Below are 26,164 nucleotides of genomic sequence, written 5' to 3'. Positions count from 1 at the left end.
AAATGCCAAACACAGGAGTTTGCATTTGAACGTAGAGGTAATAGGGAATTACTGGAATTTATTGAGCAGACAAATGACATGGCCTGACCTGTGCTTTAAGAATCATTTTGGCATTTTGTGGAGGATGGGTTTGAGAGAAAAGATAGCAGGGAGACCAATTAGGAGGCTTTTGTAACAGTGCAGGTGAGAGGGAATGAGGGCCTCAACCAGAGAGGGGGAGAGAAAGGGACTGGTGCAAGAGGTGTGGAGGGAGAACTGACCAGACCTTGTCACTGTTTGGATAGGTATATGTAAGGGGGCAGACTATCTTACCCACTGTACCAAATGTAAAGGGGCAGATCTGTTCTGCCCTTATGCCAATTGTAGGTTGGCATACCCTCCAAGGGAATACTGAGATAACAAAGAAAGAGGGGCTTACAACAGTTTGGTTATTAATAGATTTTATTAGGGCTAATTAGGTTAATTGTGGGAGTATACTCATAAGAGGTCTCTCATCCTAGACAGCAGCAAGACAAAGTAACATCATAGATTCCTTTACGAACCCCAGGCCAGGCCAGGTATTATATAGAAGCAGAACAAAGAAGACATATTGCCAGAGGTTTGTTTTCTTTTTTCTTTCAGAAAAAAGATTGGTTTTGTTTGGGGCATGTTGAATTTGAGATGGCAGTTCAAAATTCCCAATTGGTTTTGGTGTATAACATTCAGTTCAAAATGTCCCTGGGTGTTTCATGATACAGTACCAGAGCTTGGGGCTAGCACCATAGGTGTGAGGCCTTGCTGAACGCTTCTCAAGGCTGTTCATCCACTTTCAGTGCTCACCTTTCACCTGACTCTGACCAGTGGCTCTAAGAACACCAGTAAAACCATCTTGGCGAATGGGCTAACTAAGGGTGAGGGTAACAGACAAACCTCAAACCTGTGGATAAATTAAGGAAGTGTCTACCCCAAGCGTGTGAAGACTTCTCCCAGCAGAATGAGCAGATCAGAACAATTTGTTCCCACTGTGCTGGGGAGTGAGTGGTTAGATTTTGGTCAGACATCAGAAATGCCAGGGTCATCCATTGTCTCCAAGGCCTTTACCAGTTGTCCCTACTTTTGTCTTGCCACTGGACTTCTGTGACTCTGGAAGAGAGAGTGAGGCTGATGTCTGTGCAACTCTGCCTCACTTAAATCCAATTCACAGGCAAGTCAAGACATCAGTCTGTGACGTCATTAGTCCTCTTAGAAAACAAAGGATGAACAACAACCTGAGTTCTGGAGAAAGACTTGGGCTGTACCTATAGACTTGAAAGTTATCTATATGGATAATTGAACCTACTGGGAATTTATGAAATTATCAAAGGAAATATGTAAATAGAGAAAAGCTTTCTATGGACAGGGCAGGTTTCATTTTTTTTTCCTTTTTATCTCTCCCACTCTCACCCACCACATCTAGAGCAGAGTAGGTGCTTAATGAATGAATAGGAATGAAAAAGGACAATACTCTGAGCACTTTTTCTACAAAAGTAAAAGCAAAGGGAAGATTTGGCCTGTGGGCTAAAGTTTCTTTACTGCCCCTACCCCCAATTTTAAAAAATATTTTTAAGTTTTGAGTTTCAAATTCTATCCCTCTCTCCCTCTTCTCCCCCCTCCCTGAGAGGGGAAGCAATCAGATATAGGTTATACATATGCAATTATGTAAAACATTTCCGTATTAGTCATTTTGTATAATATGACTTGAATATAAGGAAAAATGAAAGAATGTGAAAAATAGCATGCTTCAATCTGTGATCAGTCAACACCAGTTCTTTCTGTGGAGATGGGAGAGTATACTTCATCATTAGTCCTTTAGGATTGTCTTGGATCATTGTATTGCTGAGAATAGCAAAGTCATTCATAGTTCATCAAACAATATTGCTGTTACTATATATAACACGTTCCTGGTTCTGCTCACTTCACTATGTATCAATTCATCTAAGCTTTTCTAAGTTTTTCTGAAATCATTCTGCTTGTCCTTTCTTATAGCACAATAATATTCCTTTACAATCACATATCACAGTTTGTTTAGTCATTCCCCAATTTGATTTTCAATTCTGAGGCACCACAAGTTTCTTCACTTTTGTAACTGGTTCATAATAACAGTTTGACTTTTTAAAACTTAAAAAAAAAGCTATTATTTTAATCATGGTAAATAGATACAGATTTAATAAAATATTATCTTCTAGAGAGTTTATTCTTAATGAACTAATTCAACTAATTCTAATGAGACTGATTTGTGATTAGCATGTGGTAAGTACTATCTCTTTCCTTGTTCTGGTTTTCCCATTTTATTACCTTTCTCACACCATATATAAAGAGGGGATTGATTCTAAAGTCAGAAGTCTTCCTCATTTCTTTTGGAATCTTGTACTATTTGCCTAACACTAGAAGGACCAGACACATCAATTGATGCAAAACTTTTATCATAACTTTACTCTGAAATAAACATGTTTATACTATATTTTCTTTGTCATATGGATAGGAAAAAAATGCTATATCCATCAATTGATACAGCTTGATTCTCTAAGATTTTCTTAACTGCTGGTCCTGCAACAAACTACTTTTTCATAATTAACTAGAAGTATATTTCTACCTGGTCAGAAGTCTAAATAATAGCAAATTTTAAATGAATGGTTTTATTGTATTTATGCCTTATTATTACGTAGATGTATTAACAAACAATCAACAAACATTTATTAAGCTCCTACTTATATCAGGCACTCTGCTGAGTATATAAATCCCCAAAGTAAAACAATCACTAATTTCAAGGAACCTGCATTCTATCAGGACAAACATACAGAATGAGTTTGCTTGCATGTTATATGTGTATACACACATATACTGTTGTTGTTCAGTTGTTCAGTCATGACCCTATGGACCATAGCATGCCAGGCCCTTCTATCCTCCACTATGTCTCAAAATCTGTCCAAGTTCATCTTCATTGTTTCCATGCTACTATCTATGTGGCTCATTCTCTGCGCTTCCCTTTTCCTTTTTCCTTTAAATGACTCTCAACATTGGGGTCTTTTTCATTGAGTCTGGTCTTCTCAATACATGGTCAAATTATTTAAGCTTCATCTTCAGTATTTGTCTTTCCAATGAAGAGTCTGAATTAATTTCTTTAACTATTGACTGATTTGATCTCCTTGCTGTCCAAAGACATTTCAAAAATCTTCTCCAGCACCACAATTCAAAAATGTAGATTCTGCCTAGCTTAGCTTTCTTTATAGTCCAACTTTCACAGTCATGCATTGCTATTGGAAAAACATAGCTTTGACTATACAGACCTTTGTTGGCAAGGTGATGTCTGTTTTTTAGATTTACCATACCTTTCCTTCCAAGGAGCAAGTATCTTTTAATTTCATGGCTGTAGTTGCTGTCTGCAGTGATCTTTGAGCCCAAGAATATAAAATGTGACCCTCCTTCCATTTCTTCTCCTTCTCTTTGCCAGGAAGTAATGGAAGCAGTTGTGAAGATGTTAAGTTTTTTTGTTTGTTTATTTTTTTATGTTAACCTTCAAACCAGTTTTATATTGTCCTTCTTCACTCTCATCAAGAGACTTCTTAATTCTTCACTTTCTGCCATCAGAGTGGTATCATCTGTGTATCTGAGATTGTTGATATTTCTCCCATCAACCATGATTTTGGCTTTTGATTCATTCAACTGAGCATTTCACATGATATACTCTGCATATAAATTAAATAAATAAGGTGACAACATACAACCTTGTCAGACGGCTTTTCCAATCTTTAAGTCAATCAAATTGTTCTATGTTCAGTTCTAACTGATGCTTCTTGGCCTGCATATAGGTTCCTCAGGAGATAACTAAATTATCTGATACTCCCCTGTCTTTGAGGACTTGCCATACTTTGCTGTGATTCACACAGCCAAAGGTTTTAGTATAGTCAATGAAACAGGAGTAAATGTTTTTCTGGTGCTCCCTTGCTTTCTCCATAATTGAGCAAATGTTGGCAATTTGGTCTCCTGTTCCTCTGCCTCTTCAAAAACCACATATATGCTCTAGATGAAAACTAATTGGGAATATATATCTACTAGGTTAGAACAATAGTCTAGAAATTATTCAGTCATCCTCATCTATAAACTTCAGTTCCAGTGGTGAAATTTATTGCTAAGTAAGGCTTTCTGTTATGTAAGAATGTTGATTCAGTTTGGCTTACTTACATGGAAAACAGCACTCTATAGCTTCAAATGTACTTCTGAAACTCTAACTCATTTTCATTGATTTATGACCACAAAATGTCTATAATCAAGATACAATTTGTTGCCTATCTCATTAAATTGTAAGTAGTTATAGTTAAAAAGCTGAAAGATAATTCATGAAATTGAAATTTTTTCTTTTCTATTCTTCTCTAGGAGAGCATTTACTATTTAGAGCAGAGAGATAATCTAGATATTCACTAATTTAGCCTCTTTATGTAATAGATAAGAAAATTTAAGCCTCAAGAGGTTAAATGTCTTGTCTGAAGTCATCATAAGGTAGTAAGTGGCGCAATCACAATTTGAACCCAGGTCTCTGACATTGTAAAATTTAAATTATTCTACTGCTAAAATTCTTATATATAAATACTGCTGCAGACCAAAAAGAATTACTTTAATCTAGTAAAAATTTAAGCATATATTACCAACTGAGACTTATTTTGTTCCTTGTCATTCAGTAATGAATTGTTTTCTTTTGAATTTATAGTCGCAGGTCTGGCCAATATACGATGAACCATGAAAGCTCCAAAAAAATTGCAGAAAAGCCACCATTTGATCGATCAAGTTCCCAGGATTCACTGGATGACTTATCTTTTGAAGTCTATTGGACAGAACTGGAAAATATTGAAAAATCTAGAGAGAACAGACATGAAGAACAAGAAGCAGTTGTTGTAAAAGAGCCTGATGGTAATAAAGTACAGTTTCAGTCTATTTATATGTTAATAGAGCCAATGAGTGTGAGACAGAAGTGAAAATAGAAAAAGAAATTCTTGAAATAACTTGCCTAAAAATAGGATTAATAACATTTCAACTTGAAAACTGTTAGGGAAGAGATAGTACACAGATTTAGTACGCTTACGCAAATAGCATACAAATGTGTTCTTAGTTTTCCTGATCTTCTAAAATGCTTGGATATGACCTTTTATTATTCATTTAGATTCTTGACAGAAATACTAGAATGAAAGGAAGTTAGATTTGAAATTGACTAACTACTTCCTTTTTTATGGAACTGTGTTCTTCTGTTAAAATATAGCTTGTATTCAAAAGCATATATTAAATTTAACATAGTAAGACTAATACTGCCCTGCTTATCCTTGTCCCATATAATTTAAAATTGTCTTATTTACATCTTTATTTTCTTCTCTCTCTTTTTTTGTCATCATAATCATCCCTAATTCACTATTCTGAAAATAAATAAAGATTTTTTTTTTTGTAATAAAAATATACCCAAGCAAAACAAGTTCATATGCAGGTTTTGTCTGGAAGTGTATATCTCATTATATGTCTGCATTCTTCCTTCTCTTTTCTAGAGGTGAGAAGCATGCTCCATCTTTCATCTTCTGGAGTCATTGGTCACTACATTAATCAGAGTTATTTCATTTTACAAGTTATTTGTTTTTACAGTATTATTGTTATTGAAAATATCATTCTTCTGGTTCTGCTCATTTCACTCTCCATCAGTTCCCACATGTCTTCCCTGGCTTCTCTGAATTCATCTCTTACAGATATAGATACAGATATAGTAAGAATTATCTCTTACAGTATGATAATTATTCTATTATATTAATATATTTTATTATATGTGGACCATAGCATGGTCCATATAATAATATAATTATTCTATTATGTTAATATATCATGATTTGGTTAGTCTTTCCTCACGCACTTAATGAGCACACCTTATATTTCCAGGTCTTTGCTACCAAAAAAAAGTGCAGCTCTGAATGTTTTTGTATATATGGATTCTTTCTTTTAACTCTTTTGGATACATATTGAATATACATACATGCATGTATGTATATGTAAGTCTGCACACATTAATGGCACTGCTGTGTTAAAACATAGTCTAGAATTATCTTAGTCAAAGCATAATCTAGTAGTAACTTTTTGGATATAATTTTAAATTACTTTATAGAATAATCGAACCAATTCATAGCACTAGACTAATTCCTTTTATAATGTCATAATATATGTATCATGTGTATGCACATATATACACATATAAGATACATTATGTATTTACACGTACATATATGATCTATAGTATATATACATGCATATACATATATAATAGTTCCATTTCCAATAATAACTTTTTGGGCATAATTCCACATTATTTTCCAGAACAGTTGGACCAATTCACAGCTATTGTCTACTTTCTATAACATTTACATACATGCAAAATACATAGGTACATATGTATATATGATGTACATGCATATGTACACATCTGCTCTTTGGTTGTTTCAGTTTTGTTTGACTTTGTGATCCCATTTGGGGTTTTTTTTTTTTTGGTAGAGATTGCTATATTAAGCAGATGCATAGTCCAATAGTAACTTTTGGGGTATAATTCCAAATCACTTCCTGTAATGGTTGGACCAGTTCACAAGCTCTAAACTAACTTCCTTCTATAATATCACTGACAGTTGATCAGCTAATGACTTTGCGTCATGATGATTCACTAAAAGCAGCTATTCTATTTTTCAACAGTTCTATTTGCAATAAAAGTTTTCCTTATATTGATTTTCTGTTACTTGCATTGTATCTTCTACCCTTTGGTACTTTTCTGCCCCATGGGGCAAAACAGAACAAATCTACTCTCTTGTTTGAATAGTCCTTGAAATGTTTAAAGATAGCTAGCTTAGCTTCTCTGAACCTCATCTTGTCTCTACTAAGTAATCCTAGTTCTTCCCACTGATTACAGTATCATAGTGTTTCCTTATACCGCACCATCCCCTTTCTTCTTTCCTGGATTCTATTTAGTATATCCTTTAACTTGGAAAATATATCCAGCATCTTACACAACTTTCTTAATACAATATAACCAGTGAGGCCTCTTTGATCTGGAAATGATAAATTTCAGTGCAAAGTCAGAGAAACTGATTTTTAGATAACTTTAAATGTACGGTAAACATTAAACTTTGGGCTTTCTAAAGGCAGGAACTGTCTTTTACCTTTTTTTATATCCCCAGTGCTTAGCTTAGGTGCTTAATAAATGTGAGTTAATTGACTGATTTCTAGGTCTTCTTTTTTTTTTTTTTTAATATAAAATGCTATCTAGCCAGGTGTTGGGGCAGCTAGGTGGCACTGGGCTTGGAACCAGTAAGACTCATCTTCATGAGTTCAAATTGGGCTTCAGATACTCACTAGTTGTGTTTGCCTGGGCAAATCACTTAACCCTGTTTACCTCAGTTTCTCATCTATAAAATAAGCTGGAGAAGGAAATGGCAAACCACTTTAGTATCTTTGCCAAGAAAACCCCAAAAAGGGGTCATGAAGAATCGAACATGACTGAAATGACTCAGCAACAACAAAGACAGGTCTTCATATTCCTATCATATACTTTCTGAAATGACTTTTGCATTTTATGTTTTCATCTAAGCCAAATCAATGAAACCAGTGTTGAACAGGACAGGGCCAATTGTCTTTTTCCTTTTTTTAATTGACAGCTTTTAAAAATATTTAACTAAGCATACAAATAATACTTTGAACAGGGAAACATAGTTTTTTCTTTTTCCATACACAGTCTGAAAAAAATATTCAGAAGTCAAAGACAATGACCAAGAATGATCTTTGTCCGAGGTAGTTTTCCATCAAGCTAAGCTGAAGTGTGGGTTATAGAAAGATGCTGTACAATTAAAAAATATTAATGATTCTTTTTGTTTTGATGTCGCCATTATTTCCTGATATATTCTCCTTCTACCTTGAATCCTCCTCTATAATAAATAAACAGTTAAGCAAAAACCAACAGACATAATACCAACTTCCTCTTGACAACATATTGAAACAACCACATACACAGTCTGTCACTTCTCTTCCCACAAGAGACAACTAATTTCCAGTGCTCTTTGCCATACCAAGTTGATAGCAGTCCATTAATCAGAATTCTTTAATTTTTTTCCCCCAGGTTATGATTTTGCTTACCCAGGCTATCTTCCATGCTAGCAAAACTTTAAAATCTAGTCCAGGGTTATTTAAAAATTTCTGGACCTTTTTCCATTTAAATTTTTTTTTATACTTTCTTAAACCCATCTGTTAATTCTTGTTCAATTTTCTTTCTATTTCTATGTCATTGAAAAACTTTTTCCAGAATACACAACCAGGACTATTGTGATAATTTGATAAAAATTTAAGAGAACGGGGATCAGCATCCCTAAGACTAGATTTTTTAAGTTCCACTTCTAACATGTAATGATTGGGTGACCCTTGGCAAGTCACTGAACATCTTGGTTCTCCAGGTACTTTTCTAAGTTGCTAATCTGTATTAGTAGTTTTTTTCATAGGAATTCCCAATGAAGCCACAGCTCTGGCTTGAAAAAAAATTGCAGCATTGTGTTCTTTTATATGACTGCTGTCTGTACATTTTCTAGTAAAATCTATGAACTTGAAACCTGTCTAATGGAAAGTAGAAGGAGATAGATGATAATGATAAGGAATACTTGGGCTAATTTACATTGCATGCATAAACGTGAGCTGTTATGTCACTCATTAAGATTAAAATACATCCTCATTTAGAAAGAAAAAAAACTTCGTAACAACCTTCTCAAAGGTTAGAAATGTTTTTTCCCCACTTACCACCAGTTCTCTGCATTTTCATTTATGAGTTTTTCCTCCCTTCAACGAAACAAGTGATTCTAAAATAAACAGACTCTTTGTCACATATACTGTTGGTTATGACAAATGAATAAACCAAGAAACAGAAGGGTCATAGCAGATAGAGAGTTGGTCTTGGAGTCAGTGGCACTACTCCAAGCAACTCTCTTAAGGCTGTAAGTTGTAGGGAAGTTTCCAGCTTGCACTTGATAAAGGGAATTTCATCACCAGGAGCTCCGTATAGAGGTAAAATTACAGGGTCTACTAAAACAAAGTACAAGCAGTTCTTCTCTGGCAATTTGTTTACTCACTTGTTATGATATTTTCCCTTTCCGAAAGGCAATTTTTAATTTTTGTGGTTTCAGTATTTTCATTAATTTTATTAGTTAAATGTTAGAGTACTTTAAAAAAATATCTCTCCTATCAGTGATTTGAATTGTCTCTATAATAGTTATCTACCACTAAAAACAACTTCCCTGATCTGAAATGTACTTTTCATTTGTAAGGAAAAAGGGTGTCTAAGGGTCAATGTAAATAGAACTGCCTAGTTCAACGAGGCAACCACAACTAGTTCAACAACTCTTTAAAACTTGAAGAATTTCACATTTTAAATGGTGGAATCATTTAGTGACCGATGCTCTTCAGATATCTTCCTGGTAACTGTTACCTTTGTGTATAGCAGCTAATTTTAGGAATTCTTAAAATCTTTGGAACTGATTTTTGGAATAGAGTGAGGGGACTCAGCTATAAACCTGTGTTTTCATCTTGACTTTATTCTTGGTGGTATAAAAAAAATGGAGATGTTGGGAAATCTAATGATTTCCAAGGTCATTAGAATTTTCTTTATCTTGGTTCTATAAGAAACTTATGTAAACTTTGAAGTTTTGCTTGCTTGTTTATCTTTTTTGACCAAACATTCCTATAATATTTCTTAAGAGGTGGGGTATGATGAAGTGAAATGCAAGGATTTTGTTAGGGTATGTTTTCCTTTATAATGGAAATTTTCTTGATTTGAACACAATTTTCCCTCTTGACTTAGAGGGAGAATTAGAACAGGAATGGTTGAAGGAGGCTGGTTTGTCAAATCTGTTAGAAGACTGTGCTGGAGATTCCCAAGAAAGCATGGTTTTCTTATCAACGTTGACCCGGACTCAGACAGCGGCAGTACGGAAACGGGTAGAGACGGTCTCCCAGACCATGAGGAAGAAAAACAAGCAGTACCAAATCCCTGATGTCAGAGACATCTTTGCTCAACAGGGAGAGTCAACAGAAAAAGTAAGTGTTCTTTTCTGCTGTTGGTTGGGTAATGTTAATGAAGAGAAGACATAACGGGTTAGTCTGGAAATAATCCATCCCACATGCATAAAGAAGGATGGATCTGTTCTTTTTCTGCTCTCACGCAAATCTGAATCTCTGATTTATTTGGACATTTTTGATAGTTGAATGGAGGTAGAGTGAGAACGAAAGCATCGTTTCACCTAAGCATTTCTAGTTCTCCTCTTTCACACTTTATGAATTAGTCTTTCTGTATCCTTGAAGTTGTATTGCTTCCAGCACTGCCCTCTTCCATGTGTACTTGGTCTAACCCTCCAGCTGCCATCTTTGTTTTCTTTTCTGATATTTCTACTTCCTCCTATAGCACATCTGCAACTGTGATGTTACGATTCTAAATGTGGTAGTTCTTCTCTTGTTGGTGGGGAAGAGTTCGTTATAAAAATCTTTACTTATCTTTATTTATTTATTTTTTTTGGTCTGTTGTCCTTCATCCAGTTTCATTTTTAATGCCCTCAGCATGACTTTGCTTAGTTGGGTCTTTTGCCAAACTTGCTGTAAACTTGTTTTTCCCTGTGGTGCTTCTCACTGTTTTATGAGCCAATATGGCTCATAATCTTTCACCACCCTCCTCCATGAAATTTTGCAAACAAGTCTATATTCTAAACTGGTGTTGCCCCTAGCTGCCAAATCTTTCCTCTTGGCAAGATGTTATAGGATCTTCTTAAGGAGAGGGGTGAGAAAATAGACTGAGCAAAATCTTTGTAATCACATGCCTACCAGTTTCAGTGAGCATGTCGCCCCTCAAAGTTGATAACAACAATTTTTTTAAACCAAAATTTAGTAAATTTTTGAACCAGATGGTCTGGAATCTGCTGATAGAGATACAGAACAAGAAAAAAAATGTAAGTTAATAAAAATAGTATTAATAGTATTAATATTTAATAGTAGTAAAATCTAAGTCCACACTGAATTATAAAATAGATATTTAACAAAATTATTAATTGAGACCTCAGTGCTCCTATATGAACCTGTATTGCATTTGTGATAATCTGTTTTGTGCATTTAGCAACTGCAGCAGATTTCAGCCAGCTGTGTTTATATGTACATGAACTACAGGAGTTGAGGGTGTATGGATGCCTCACTCTTAAATGCTTTCACATAAAGTCTTGCTGACACAAGGAAATTCACTACAGAAATGAATGCCATCTGCCCCGTCATCCTAGATTGCTAAAGAAAACAATTCCAGCCCAATGCATGAAAATATTCCTTCAGATGTTGAAGTAGAAATATTGGCTGTATTTTCTCAGCCATGGAAGGATATTCTTCCACTGGCTTTATCTGGGGAAGTTGGGGTCACAATATTATGTTTTGGGTTTTTTTCTGAGCAAAACTGGAGCAGCTCCATTTGTGTAGACTTTACTTCCTTCATCTGAAATTCCATAGCCAGATGTTGGGTATTCCTAGTTGGTTTGACCAGTACAGTAATGGCAGAAAATGATATGGGAGCACATCTGTTCTAGTGCTTCTTTAATCTCTTCTCTGAGTGGTCAGAAAGACCCTCCTGTTGCTTACCAGGTTAAGGAGTATAGTTCTCAGTATCTATCAGGTGCTAGAGTATGAATAGAAATTGTAACTGTAATTAAGCTCCTTCCATTTTTCTGTGTTTAGGGAAGACACATTTGCTGATGTACAGGAGGGGAATGATTTGGTTAACCTTAATTCAATGTTGTTGTTTTTCAGTCATTTTCAGTCATGACTTATTTTTGTGATGCCATTTGAGGTTTTCCTTGCAAAGATATTGGAGTGATTTGCCATTTCTCTCTTCCGCTCATTTTACAGATGAGGAAATGGAGGCCAACGGGGTTAAATGATTTACCCAAGGCCACACATCTGTAAATGTCTGAGGCTGGATTTGATCTCAGGTCTTTCTGACTCCAGGCCCTGTGCTCTACCTAGCTTCCCCATTAGTTCATGACTATACCAATACTATTCAAATTCCACAGAGTGCATACAATGAAGCGAATTCAGATTGGCCAGTTCTGCCTCAGAGAAAGGACCAGTCACACTTATACCCTCCTCCTATAAACCATAGGGAGACACTAACTCAAACTCCTGTGTGCAGATCAGAGAATTGGAATTCTTATAGAATTTATTGCCAACAGTGGTACTCTTCAGGGAGTCCAAATTTCAGTGAATTGTAGATGGCCATGATTTCAGAAGAAGCAAAATTGTAGATGAGCCAAACATTCCTTGAAAGACATAGGATATAACTAAATTGACTAAAGAAGGGGTATCAAACAGAAAAGCAACACTCCCGAATGCAACCTGAACCAGATTAAAATGTAATTGGGAAATATTTAACAAAATAAATAAAAATACAAGAAAACATTGATAATATTAATATGTGGTTTTCTGAGTCAATACAGGGATCCTTATGTAGGGTTTAGTGGTGGGCCCCCAGCACTCTCACTTTTCTGTTTGAGTTCGAAACAAATGAGGGGCAAAGCTAGGTGGCTCGGTGGATAGAGCACTGAATCTGAGTTCAAATCTAGCTTTGGATACTTGACTCTTATTAGCTGTGTGACCCTGGGCAAGTCACTTAAACCCATTACCTTGCCCTACTCCCACCCCCAAAAAGAAACCACTAGGCTAAAATATATTACCAGGAATGATTTTCAAGTACACCCATGTGCGCGTGCACACACACACACGCATACACACGTACATGAAGAGACAGCATTGTGACAGTGGAGAAAAATAATGGATTTGGAAATGTTTGAATTCTTGTTCTTCCAATGGTTCCTTGGATGACCTTAGTGATTAACTTCTCTGTGCCTCAGATTTCCCCATCTGTAAAATGAGGGGTTTGGACTAAAGTCCCTTCCAACTCCAAATCTATGAATCTATGACTACAAAAAGAAGTTACTGGTCCATTATATAGCAAGAGGCAAACATATGAACTGCTCCCACTGGTATCCATAATAGTTTAAAAGATGGAAGGTGAATTGGGCACCCTTATGAAAGACTTAGGCAAAGGTGTAAACAAGTAGTGAGTGTACAGGAGTACCATAGGAATGAGATGATATCTCTAAAGGGGTGGGGTGGGGGTGGGGCAGCTAGGTGGTGCAGCGTATTCACTCATCTTCCCGAGTTCAAATCTGCCCTCAGACACTTATTAGCTGTGTGACCCTGGGCCATTCACTTAACCCTGTTTGCCTCAGTTTTCTCATCTTAAAATGAGCTGGAGAAGGAAATGGCAAACCATTCCAGTATCTTTGCTAAGAAAATTCCAGATGGGATCGCAAAGAGCTGGACACAACTGAAAATGACTGAAGAGCTCTGTGTGTGTGTGTGCATACACATGCATATACACATGTACACATATACACACATTTTTATATATGCTGTTTTCTACCTAAATTGTGAATTTCGTGATGATGATAGTAACTGTAGTGCCCTGTTTCTGATTCTTCCCAGTGGCCAATAGTACAGTATTTTCCACATGGTTGACACACAGGGATTATTAATTAACTGATTAGTAAGCTTAGTATTTATTTATTTAGTTTGGTGCAATTCCAGTAAGCATCCCATTTTCTAAGATTAATAGAATTTCTGTATTTGTGGTGATTTTTTTCTGTCTCTGATTCAGTCTGACTAAACGGCTTGTTTTTCCATCTTTAGGTTCCATATGGCAGTGAGCTAGAATCAGTCAGGACAAATGAAAACAAATACAAAGAAAAACATGGTAGGTATTGCCATTTCTGTTTTATTTTTCCCGTTATTGGTTGAATAAAAATTCATGATCTGTTAGAAAATTCACTTTCTGCTGAGACTGTTGCATGAAAAGCACTAAAGTTTTGTTTCCTAGAGGATAATTCCACAGAGACTTGTGTATTTGAGGCGTTCAAGTATACAGCTAGGTGGTTCCACAGATCAGTGGGCCTGGAGTCACAAAAACCTGAATTCAGATTCATCCTTGAATACTTGCCTAGCTGTGTGATTGTGGGCAAGTCATTTATCATTTGTTTGTCTTGTAAGTTGGAGATAATAATAGCACCTATTTCTCAGGGTTCTTGTGAGCATTGAATGAGATAATAATTGTAAAGTACTTAGTGTGGTGCCTGGCACATAATTAATGCCATATAAATAGCTGCTGTTATTATTATTATTCAGTAAATAGTACTAGATTGATTTTTAGAAAGGTTGAAAATTCTTCATGTAAAAATGGTAGTGGATAGTCTTGTTGAATTTTTTTCTTATTTAACTATATCATCGTTCTTTGTTATTTTGTCTTCCTCCTTATGTGATAAGGTATTTCTGTATATATAGTTTTTAAATGAATATGGAAATTCAAATATATAAAATATGCATTGACAATAAGAGAAACTCTTGACTGTTAACCATTATGCTAAATAGAAAAGCAAAAACTTTACTATTTCCAAGTTGTAATGCATTGAATCTTTCATATTATACTGAAAAGTTTGGGTTCAGGCTTTTAATTAGTAGTCCTTTATCACACAGCATAGTTCAGTTGCCATGGTGGCTCTCAGAGGGCATGTCAGATGGACATGCATTATCCTCTCTTGCTCTCAGTATCTGGGTTTGTCCATACATGGGAATCAGGCTATGAAATGTACAGAAAGGATGCAGAGAGAAAACAGTCGCAGGAGTTATGGTGGTACAGTCGGCCTACTATACCCTTTAACCCAGTTCGATCTCCCAACTAATCTAGGTCTTTGGTCATTGGTTTAAAACAAATGGTATTGTAGAGGATTGTAATTCTGTGGCCTCATCATTTGATAGCAGTGAAAGTACATCCATGACACTTCTATACATGAGTAGAACGTGTCAGAATCCGACAAATTCAGTTCAAGAGTCAAATAAGAGGAAAAATGAGAATGGGGGTTTCATGTGGTAGGGCACTACAGTGGCTAGTTGAAACATGTATAGGAGAGGCAGCTAAGAGTTGTAACAGATAGAGTGCTGGGGTTGGCGTTGGGAAGGACCAAAGTTTGAATCCTGCCTCATACCCTGATTAGCTCTGTGACTCTGAACAAGTCTTCCTCTCAGCCTGTTTTTCTGCTCTGTAAAGTGGGAATAATAAATAAAGTCATCTACTTCACAGGGTTAGTATGAATCTCAAATGAGTTAGCATGTATAAAATGCTTTACAAACCTCAGAGTATTCTGTGGTGCTGTATTTTTTTTAAATGGGAGGGGACATCAGATTCTCCCACAATGAAGTGGAATCTCAATGGTAGGATTAGTATTTCAAGCTAGAGGAGGATGAGGACAAGTTAGGCTATGACTGAGCATTCTGAATCCAGGGATTCAGAGAATCCTTCCTTCAGAGAAAGGAGAGATAGCAACAAAAAGTCCGTTGAGGGTGCCAACAGGCCTCCACTGGTTTGGTCTTCCAGTAAAGAATTTCTTAATCTTTCTTCAAGAATGTTCATGGAATTGCAGAGTTAGAAGGAACCTTAGTTCTTTTTTTTTTCCAATTCCACTGTCAATTATTAGTGTAAGGTGGCAAATCAATCATTGGGCCTTTCATGCACTGTCATTCCCAGTACTGCTATTTACTACCTTGGGCAAATCACTGAATTTCCCTGGCCCTCAATGTCTTCCTTTCTAAAACACTGGCACTAGATTTGATTGTCTCAAATTCAGGATGGTTTGTGGGAATGATGAATTTGTGACTGGAGAGTCTTGAGTTTTTATAACACCCTCCCTCACTCCTTTCTACTTTGTGACTTTGGGCAATTTATTTACCTTCTCTAGGCCTTAATTTTCTCTTCACAATGACTCTGTTTTCATTAAAGATTATAATCCTTTTAGCTCTAAGAGACAGTTAAGTGGTTGTGTAGGACTCAGAAATCGGGAAGGCATGAGTTCAAATCCTGCCTGAGACACTTAGTCTTACTTGACCCTGGACACATCACTTACCCTTTCTGTGTCTCTGTTCCCTTCTTTGTAAAATGAGGCTAACATCATCTTATCATATTGGGTTGTTGAGATTAAGGGAAGGGGGAGGGAAAAAGTATTAAGAGTCTGATGTATGCCCGACATTGTGCTAAATGTTTTTTTAATAAATATCACATCATTTGATCTTTATAACAACTGTGTGAGGTAGGTACTATTGTTATTTCCATGTTATAGTTGAGGAAACTGAGTCAGTCAGAGGTTAGTTAGTGACTTGCCTAGGGCCACATGGCTAGTAAAGTGTCTGAGGCCAAATTTGAATTCAGGTCTTCCTGATTCCAGACCCAGTCCTCTGTAATAATAATAGCTAACACTTTCATAACGCTTATTATGTGCCAGGGACTGTGTTAAGCACTTTATAAATGTTATTTCATTGTATCCTCACCACATCCCTAAGAGATTGGTGCTATGCTTATCCTCATTTCACAGAGAAGGCAACTGAGGCAAACAGAGGTTAAGTGAGTTGTCCAGGGTCACACAACTAGTATGCGTCTGAGTCTGTATGTGAACTCAGGTCTTCCTGCTAATTTATGCTAGCACAAATATATACAGTTATCCCTTCCACATGTTAATTTTCTCCAACATGGTTCAACACACATGCACACATGCATGCACATATGCACTCTCATGCACACACACGCACATATATTGCAGGTTCTCACAAGAAAATAAATGGGAATTTGGGGGAGTTTTGCCGAAGCTGCAGATGACACGCAAAGGCTAGCAGATGATACAGAGCCTATGACCAAAAACTTAACCAAAATTTTACAAGGTGCTGTAAACATCCCACAAAAGAAAAAGAAAAAATTAGAGCTCTTCTTTGGTACAAAGGGAGGCCAAAACATTTTATGTAGATATTCCAGATCGTAGGGGTGCTTGGCCTCTAACCCCTGCCATGTGGAAAGGGTAACTGTAATTTGGGCTTTTCGGGTTTTTGTGGCTGGCAATCACCCAGTCACTGAAGAAAGCTTGACCACGGGGTCTTTCCCCTCTTTTCTGGAACCCAGGCTGCAGTCTATACAAGTGGGAAGTTCTAAAGGACCAGCAGACCTTGCCAAAATCAGTGCTTGTACCAACCAGGCAGGGGGAGTGTGACCTCCTTGTTCCCTGATTTGCATCTGCTTTGGCCAGCGCGCTGTGAAGTGGGCCCAGATCCTCAAATTAGCATGACAAGAGAATCAATTAAGCTCAAGTAAAGCCGTGCTGGTCTCCCAGTGTTTACAACTGCACCTGTGTTCAGGGCTGTGTATTGCTCTTTTTCAGCCAGTGAAGAAAGCAGTGTTAGGCAAACTGCGGGGAAAATCTGAAGAGACTGATGGGAGGGAAACACCGTCTTTGGGGTTCGTTCAAAAGTGTGGCTGTCCCAGCAGACTCCCTGAGGGGGGAGGTGCTGTGACTCATTCAGAATGGCTTTCCAACAATAGATTTTTATACATATTAATTTAAATTCTTTGTGTTCTCCAATTTAGATAGCTCTAAGCCTGTTATAGTGTTAAACGTAAGACTTTTCATATTTGAAAATGGGCTTTAATTATCTATAGGATAGTCTCCCATTATTGTGCACACATACTTTCTCCATGTTAAAGGCACAATATTCCTAGTGAATAAATATAATGCAAAGTGTAATGGAAAATCTATCACTCTTTTCAAAAATGCTTATATTTTGTTACCTTCTATCTGGTACTTTGGAGAAGGGGAAAACAATTTTATTGACAGTTCCCTTTGGATTTTTGTAACATGAGTATGAACGGCAAGGGAACAGTCATCTTTTAAGGAGTTTTACAAAATATCTGTGGCACAGTACTTCTGACACCAACCCCAAAATGGAAAACTGAGGGAAGGGAATTAAGCAATTCACACCTTGGGAATTTTGTGCAAGAGCCAAATGACTTCTCTAAGTACTATGCGCTAATTCCCATCTCACAATAAACAATAATCCAATTATTTTGTGATGGATATGATTCATCACCAGTTTGGTTGCTTGGTGGTGAATTATATACTCAACTCTTGGATTTTAATTTGAAAGAAATTCCTTTCTGTCTGACAATCAGAAGACTAGATGTACCGTAGTTGTGTTAACTTGTATGCTTCTCACTATTCTTTCTCAGTGTGGGGGAGGAAATTTTTGTTTCATGTAGGTTTGTATCTTTATTCCTGTCCTATTTCTTCTGCTACCAAATGTTCTTTCTAGCAAGATCTAATTGCTTTGAAGAAACCAATTACTGTCTTCATTGTGATGTGTTTTTTTGGTGAGGGAATAGTCAGGGAGAAGGACAGTATTTTCTTCAAAAATTCTCAGCTACATATAAGGTAGTACAAAATAGTTGCTAATTTTAAAAAGTGGCCAATCAGCTTTCTTCTTTACAGCTGTTTCCTAGGTAACAAGCACACAGTCACAGGAAAGTATGAACCAGAATAAAAAGGGGGCAAAATAGAATGAAAAAACCTTGACTTGACCTTTTGGTCACCACCTCAAAGTAAAAAATTAACAGTTAATAGGATGTCAATATTGAGAAGTGTATTCATAGGTTGGGTCTGGTTCTTAAGGAGAAATAGCAGCATTGTGTACTAATCATTGATGACATGTTTGCTTTTCTCATTAGTCAGATGTAGGTATATTGTTATCATTGTTATTAATCATAACAATAGTAATAAAGCTTTAAATTTGTGCTTCTTTGAAAGTAAAAGGACACACGATGGACTTAATTAGCTGTAAAATTCAAGGTAAGTAGGTTTTGGGAGAAATAAGTAGGTGGTGCAGTAGATGAAAGTCAGTAAGACATCTTCCTGAGTTCAAATCCATCTTCAGACACTTATTAGTTGTGTGACCCTCGTTAAGTCACTTATCTCTTTTTTGTCTCAATTTCCTCATTTGTAAAATTAGCTACAGAAGGAAGTGGCAAACTACTTCACTGTTTTTACTAAGAAAACCCCAAATGGGTCATGCGAAGTTGGATGTGATTAAAAAACTACTCAACAACAAAAGTATATGAGTTTTAAAAGACTACATTTGTATTTCTTATTTTTCTTTGGATTTAAAAATAATATACTTATACATATAAAATTATTGGTATCCTGATTTCTTCCCAAACACCTTCATTTTAATTTCCATCCAAGTCTCTGTATGTGTTTAGTTTTCCCCAGGGGTCTTTCAAAAATTCATCCGACTCCTGCATGAGTAGGTGAGGGTATGGATGGTATGTACACTTTTATCAGGCAACTCAGAGCTTTTAAACTGTGAACAGAATGAATAGGATGAAAAAAAAATCAGAACAAACTGTAACACAACAGTTTTTCTCACCCAGGCTGTTTCAGTATGTGCTACATTCAAAGCTGAAAAGTTTCCTGGAGAGTTTTACTTAGAAGACTCATCAGAGGTTCAAGCTGCTTGTTTCAGCAGAGAAGTTTAGAATATTAATAAAGATGGTCATGACTGGAGAAAAAATTTAATCCTTGGAAATGATGATGAAGTTCAGAACATCTCTGATTAACATCTATGACCCAAGGATTCTCTGGGTACCTTTGTATTCTTCTACCAGTTTGTTTTGGTACCAGCTGGCTCCAGCCCTGACTCACAGCTTATTAGCTTTTTGGCACTTCTGACTTTGAAATTCTCAGAATACTAAGTAGGTAAAATTCCAGTAAAGGGCAGGTCAGGGTGGGGAGGGAGTTTTATTCCAGGAAACTTTTTTTTAAAACACAAACAGGTAGAGAAATATTGTGTTGGCACCGTTAAAGAATCTCACCCAGCCCTATGTCTCCTTTGCTAACCAATGCATGTTTGATATACAGTACTCCTTTAGTAACTTTTTCCTTAGTTTAGTAAAATTGATGACTACTAGTAGCGGTTTTTTGAATGTAACCTGTTCCAAGACATAGGTAGGTATGGTATGTGTGTGTGTGAAGATGAATAGTCAATAAAGCGGTGTGTTTATACTTCTTTGGAAAGTCCCTTTATTATGTTCCGTTTTCCAGTTTTCTGGATTTTCCATTTATCGTCTTATACTTTCGTATATAAGCAGCGCCTATTAAAGTCCTTCAGTCCTTCATCATGGTATACAGGCTACCCTAGGTTTTCAAAGGTAAGAATAAAAAAAAAGTTTTCTTGGGAGTAGAACCCTCCTTGTCAGTTTCTATGAAGCTAGAAAGACTTCAAATGTAAGCTTGGTAATAGCTGGCATGTTGCTTTCCCAAAAGCCAGTCTGGCTATTTCTGGAGAGGCATCTTGACATGTTAACCATCATTATGATCGCTCAGTGGCACAATGGACTCGGGGACAAATCCTGCCTCACAATTTTTAGCTGGGTGACTCTTCATCTCTCTTAACCTCAGGTTCCTTATCTATAAAATGAAAGATAAAAATAACTCCTACCTCACAGAGTTTTTTTAAGGATCAAATGAGATAAAATGTATAAAAGTTCTTTGCAAACCATGAAGTGCTGTACAAATGCTAGCTGTTTTTTTTTTCAGACATAGTAGCTCTTAACATTGTTTAATGAATCAGAAAAGGTTTATGATTTGTTTTGTAGAAGAAGTACTTACATCAACGCAGAGCATTGACCATATTATAATAAAATACAAGTAGCAGAAAAATAACACGTATAATATTGTTGGCTTTGGGTCTCTTATGTAGATCTGGCCTTTAACCCTGGAATTAGTGAGAAGAATATCCCATGTCTGCCTGAAGATGTACCTGTTTCTGAAACGGACATCAATCTGGAGATTTCCTTTGCAGAGCAAGCAGCCAATTTGAAAGATACCTCAAAAGAAAAACTTCTGGAGAACAAAGAAGAATACAATTCATTACCTGTATGTATATCTCTTGAGGGTTCATATATCCTTGAAATTAAGTAGACCTTCTATGACATTCATTCTCTCAACATATGTGGAATGAATGAATGAAGATTATTTTTTATGTCTTTGAGTCAGGCATTAGTCCCTTGAATTCCATTCCAGCTCTATAACTCTGCACACTATATAATATTTAAATAGATATGTGATTTCATAGATGAAAATATTCATTTCAGTGATCTATTTCTCCACTGAGTATGACACAATAAAATGACAAAATAATTCTCACCTTATTCTGTACCTTCTTCCTTTCTTTAAAAGCATTAAAAAAAACCCAATGTTGGCATTTTTTCCACCATTCTTTAAAGTGTATCATTCCAAAGTCAAATTTATTTTTTAATCTTTAATCTGACATTAGGAGAGAGAAAGGTATCATCTGCAAGAATTCCAACTTTGTCTGGCTTTGATTAATCAGCATGGCTTAGAGATAAGCTTTGATGTAGTTAAGAATGGGAATCTTGCATGTGTCAATTAGTTGATTAAGGATAAATTATGTTTAATTTTAAAAATCTAGCCAAGAGATCTTATGCAAGTGAGCTTCAGTTTTGATATTAAAAACAAACCCAATGAGTAAATAATAGAGTCTTTTCATTCTAGTTGCTTTTTGTGCCAAATCAATGCATTCTTTTTCACTTCATTTCTAAAGAAAACAGTGAAGATAAGGTGGTGGATGGTTAGAGTAACCACTACACTTATCCAGATTTCTAGGCTTCCTCCAACTCTCTGAAATATATAGTATTGAATCAACCAAATAATATTCATGTAGTTAGACCCTCATGTGAAATCTCGTCACTTCCCATTTAAACCCATTGTTTAATAAGAACCTTGCTTGTTTGTTTCTCAGTCCTCAGCATATTAGACATAGCAAACTAAAAAGATCATATGCAATGAAATGTTAGAAATTATCATGAAACGGATCAAAGAGTGCCAGGCTTGGGACCAAAGCCTGGTATGTCTACATTTAAGCAACTAGTTTTGCTTCTTTGGCCTTAGTTTCTCCATCTGTGAAAAATGAGTGAAAGTAATTATGCTAGCTATCACACAGGTTTATTATGAGGAGTGCTTTGCCAGCTTTAACATATTAGAAACATGAACTGCTATCATTGTTATAAAGAGAGCAAAAGTTGTTGCCTGCTAAAGAAGTTGGAGACAACAATTAATGCAGGAAGAACTTGTTCTATTACAATGTCAGATAATAGATGTTCATAATGTTGACTTGCTTTCCAAGTTTTATCTTGCATCATTCAGGATAGTGAGAGGGTCATTGAATTTTAGTGCTTGCAATGAACCTTACTAAGGTTCTAGTCAGGCTTCTTAATTTTTATAGGTATACAATTATGCACTGTATATAAAGAGCAGATCAGTAAATATTTATTTCCTCCTCTGTGCCTAGTAATAGGTAAGCTTCAAGAGGTAGACCTTTGTTGAAAGAGGTCTCTTGCAAAATGACAAAAAAAACCACATTGAATTTTGAGAAGTCTTTAATTCTATTTTTAAGCAAGCAAAAAGATAGAGTAGCTTCTGCTGAATCACATTCCTTGCTCTCAACAAACTAGACAATCTACTCCATTAACTAAACCATAATGTGAGGAAATTTCATAAATATTTAAAGGTTCTACTATGAATTAAACATTGGGATAAAGAGCTCATTCTTTTTATTAGGTGCTGTGTTAAAAAAAGTTGCTGGGTAAGCCAAATGCTTGAAGTAATAATATTTTAGGCTTCTTTGAATATTTGTCTGGGATAATGCTTCAATTATTGTATCACCTTTCCCTTTTTGGAATGTTAGAATGATTTCAATATAATATTGGATCATCTTTTCTCGGTGGCTCATTATTGACCTTTAACAGTTCAGAACATTGCGTTTAGGATCAAGTGCAGGAAAAATCTGGATGTCATTCTTAGCAATTGTAAGATGACCTCACCAGATTGAAATCCACCAGTAAGTTCCATACCATCAACCTGGAAGTTATAAAGTTGACAAGCCAAGAACTATTTATTTCATTCCTGAATTGATAACATGTCTTCCTCATTGTAGGGAATAGATCTTAAACTAAGCTTTCTTAGTTTAATTATACACTCTGAATTACTGATTTACTGAGGAACTTCATGTCCATTTCCTTGTTACTTTCCCTGTGACCACTTAATTTTTTAAATAATAATTCAAGAGATTCAATGTGTCAAAATAGATAGAACCTGACTAGTCTCAATCATAGTTAATATTTATATAGCACTTCTCATAGTTTTGAAACAGCACTAAGGGCTTTACAATTATTATCTCATCTGATCCTCACAATAATCCTGGGAGGTAAATTCTATTATTATCTCCATTTTACAGATGAGACAAAATGACTTGCCCAGGGAATCATAGCTAGTAATTTTCTGAAGCTGGATTTGAACTAAGCTCTTCCTTAGTTCCTCAGCTGTCTATCCTACTGTGCAACCTAGTTGCCTGACCTGGGTACTCGCAGAATGACTGTTGGCAAGGCCCTTAACCTTTAGGAATACTTGGCAGCTCTCTGAGAATGTGAGTTGTAGAGGGAGCTTCCTGTTATGAAATCACAGTTCTAGACCAACTCTCCCCCCTTTCCTCCTGCCACCCCCAACATCCCATTAAAAAAAAAATCAAATATTAATTAAAAAAATGCTTAACTGGTGACAGTTCAGCAACTTTTAATGGAAGTACTTTCTTAGTGAGAATTAAATGATCAAGTGTTAGTAGAAACAAAATACTATGTGTGTGGATGACTACTATGGGGAGGAAATAATATAAGCCTTGAGGGCACTTTCCTCCGTGATGTGATTGCCTTATAGATAATCTAGAATCAAAAAAGAAATTGAATTACAAGAGTCCCAATTGGAACTTTCCCAGGACATGTTTAAAGAACAGTATATTGTGAAAACAATGGATGCCTTTTATACTTATCTCTTCTAACAGCTTACTCTTTGACCCCAGGAGAAAGGTGGTCATTTTTTTTTAAATAGCTCATAAACAATAGAGTAAGTGTCATATACATGTAAAGGATTCAGACTTTCTTCCTTTTGAACTAATTTGAGAACAAGTTCCAACAATTCTGTTGTTAGAACAGAAAAAAAGATGAGGAGATAAGTTTTTTGTCCCAGGAGGAATTCTCAGTCCCAATAATGGGAAGCTCGGTAGAAAGAATAGATGATTCTGATGTTCAGCTTTTACATGAACTGGATTTATCATGGGTCAATAATTGGGATAGAGAGAGAGAGAGAGAGAGAGAGAGAGAGAGAGAGAGAGAGAGAGAGAGAGAGAGAGAGAGAGAGAGAGAGAGAGAGAGATGCTATTCAAAACTTAACAATGCCAAATAAAATGAGCATTCTTACGTACAAAATAGAACATAAAATAAGGATTATATATGAAACTCTGAACCTCTGTTCTGTAGAGCTTGTTTTTCCTTTTAATTATATTAATCACTTATAGTTAATTAATTATATTAATGCATTACATTATTAATATATTAATATAATTAATATGCTTAATCACTTAACTTTCAAAGCTGTCCTCGTTGGTGTTTCCTTCTGTTCTCTTCTGTACTTCATTTTTTTTTAATTCAACGCTCCAGTGATGCTGTTTTCTTTTTTGGGGGGGGGGGGGCAATCCTGTTATTGGAATAGTACCCAAAGCAAGGGAAAGAGTCATAAATATCTGTTGATACTTCCCCCAAAGCTTTGTCCTACTCTACCATGTTGGGGTCCCCTAGACCATTATGGGGATCCCTAAACCCGACCCAAGGCTCTTGTCCGGCAAGAGACCTTGATCTAGTGAGTAATGAATGAGGTGGGAGGCAAGTTGGTGAGAACTCTGTTTATTCCAGCTAACTCACATGCATATATAGTCTTAATTAGGTGAACATTCCTCAGCCTATACATTGAACCTATCACCTAACACTTTTCCTTATATGGATGTCTTCTCCACTGGACATCCGGAGCTGGACAAAGAACTGCCACGTTGCAAACAAAGATGAGACCCTTCCTCCTGAAATCCATCTAGTTCCACCCCTACTGACAAGCCCCCAGGTTATCTAGGCAGGCTCTCAGTGTGGCGTCCTACGATGGACAGGGGTCGGCTCTAACTCGTCGCGTTACACTACCATACTGCTTGTTTCCTTTTTTTTTGGTTTCTTCCTATTGCCCATGTTTTCTTCCATGTCTCAGTTTAGTCTGTTCTATAATATTTCTTTTTTTCTGACTAGACAGAGTGGTTATCGAATGTGTGAACTGAAGCCAGGGAGGGCAAGATGAGGGGTTAGGTGAGGAGAAGAGAAGAAACATAACTGAGAACCAAGAGGGAAGAAAATGTAATTCTTTTCTCAAGTCCTTATCTTTGTCCTACTACCATAACTGTGACTAGGGCCTCAGAATTTGACTCTTCTTGGTTAAATGAGTGGAAAATATGTTCTTTAACCTGTACCTAGGTCATTGGACATGGGGATGGGATTCCTCTCCACGGGGAAGATTTGCTGGGTATGTTCTAAACCCTCAAATGTACATTTTATGTTTCTTTTACATATTTAAAGTATAGGTATGCTATGATAGGGTATGATTACTAGAAGAAGTGGAGGGTGGAGAGTAGTTTGCCAAGCTACCTGACTCACATAACTCTCTTTCCAAGGTTTAAGCACTTGATTTTTGGTCTTGGCTAATTCTCTAATTAAAATTACTGGTATTCTTTGATCTTCTTTACATAATTCCCCATTTATCTTACTATTTTCTTTGTAATGAAGATACTACCTTCTTCCTTTTCCTGGTCTCTAAAATTGCATATGAATGTGTGTGTGAGTCAAAGTACATTTAGTTTTAATCTAGGTCAACCTTTCTCCAGGCTATATGATCACTTTCATTGGTCACTTTCATTGGTCACTTTCATCTTTCTTCCTTTAGAAAATTCTTGCTCCTAATTTTAATTGTAAATTCTCTGTAAACTCATTACTACTTTTAATCCTCATATTTCAAAGGCAAATTTGTCCCGTAAATATTTACTCCATTTGTGGTATTTCTTATAGAATTTCAGACTGCCAAAGGATAAAACTGGTAACACAAAGATCGGTGACCTGGCACCCCAGGACATGAAGAAAGTTTGCTACTTGGCTCTCATTGAGTTGACTGCATTGTATGATATATTTGGAATCGAGCTCAAGCAGCAAAAAGCTGTGAAAATGAAAACAAAAGGTAAAAACATTTAATGAAAATGATTAAAT

General features: G+C 36.2%; 1 protein-coding gene across 5 annotated transcripts in view; it reads left to right on the top strand.

Moving 5' to 3' along the window:
• ARHGAP18 (Rho GTPase activating protein 18) overlaps positions 1 to 26,164 on the top strand; it is a 235,078-nt gene that overhangs the window by 157,722 nt on the left and 51,192 nt on the right. For all 5 annotated transcript variants that reach the window (XM_072643298.1, XM_072643300.1, XM_072643301.1 and 2 more), the window contains 5 exons: positions 4,724 to 4,923; positions 9,869 to 10,104; positions 13,786 to 13,849; positions 20,719 to 20,894; positions 25,970 to 26,135. In XM_072643298.1, the coding sequence (XP_072499399.1) occupies positions 4,724 to 4,923; positions 9,869 to 10,104; positions 13,786 to 13,849; positions 20,719 to 20,894; positions 25,970 to 26,135 (842 nt within the window). The remainder of the gene's footprint in view (positions 1 to 4,723; positions 4,924 to 9,868; positions 10,105 to 13,785; positions 13,850 to 20,718; positions 20,895 to 25,969; positions 26,136 to 26,164) is intronic.

Source organism: Notamacropus eugenii, chromosome 2, assembly GCF_028372415.1.
Source record: "Notamacropus eugenii isolate mMacEug1 chromosome 2, mMacEug1.pri_v2, whole genome shotgun sequence".
In the NCBI taxonomy this organism is placed as follows: Eukaryota; Metazoa; Chordata; class Mammalia; order Diprotodontia; family Macropodidae; genus Notamacropus; species Notamacropus eugenii.
This window is presented reverse-complemented; position numbering and strand designations above follow the sequence as displayed.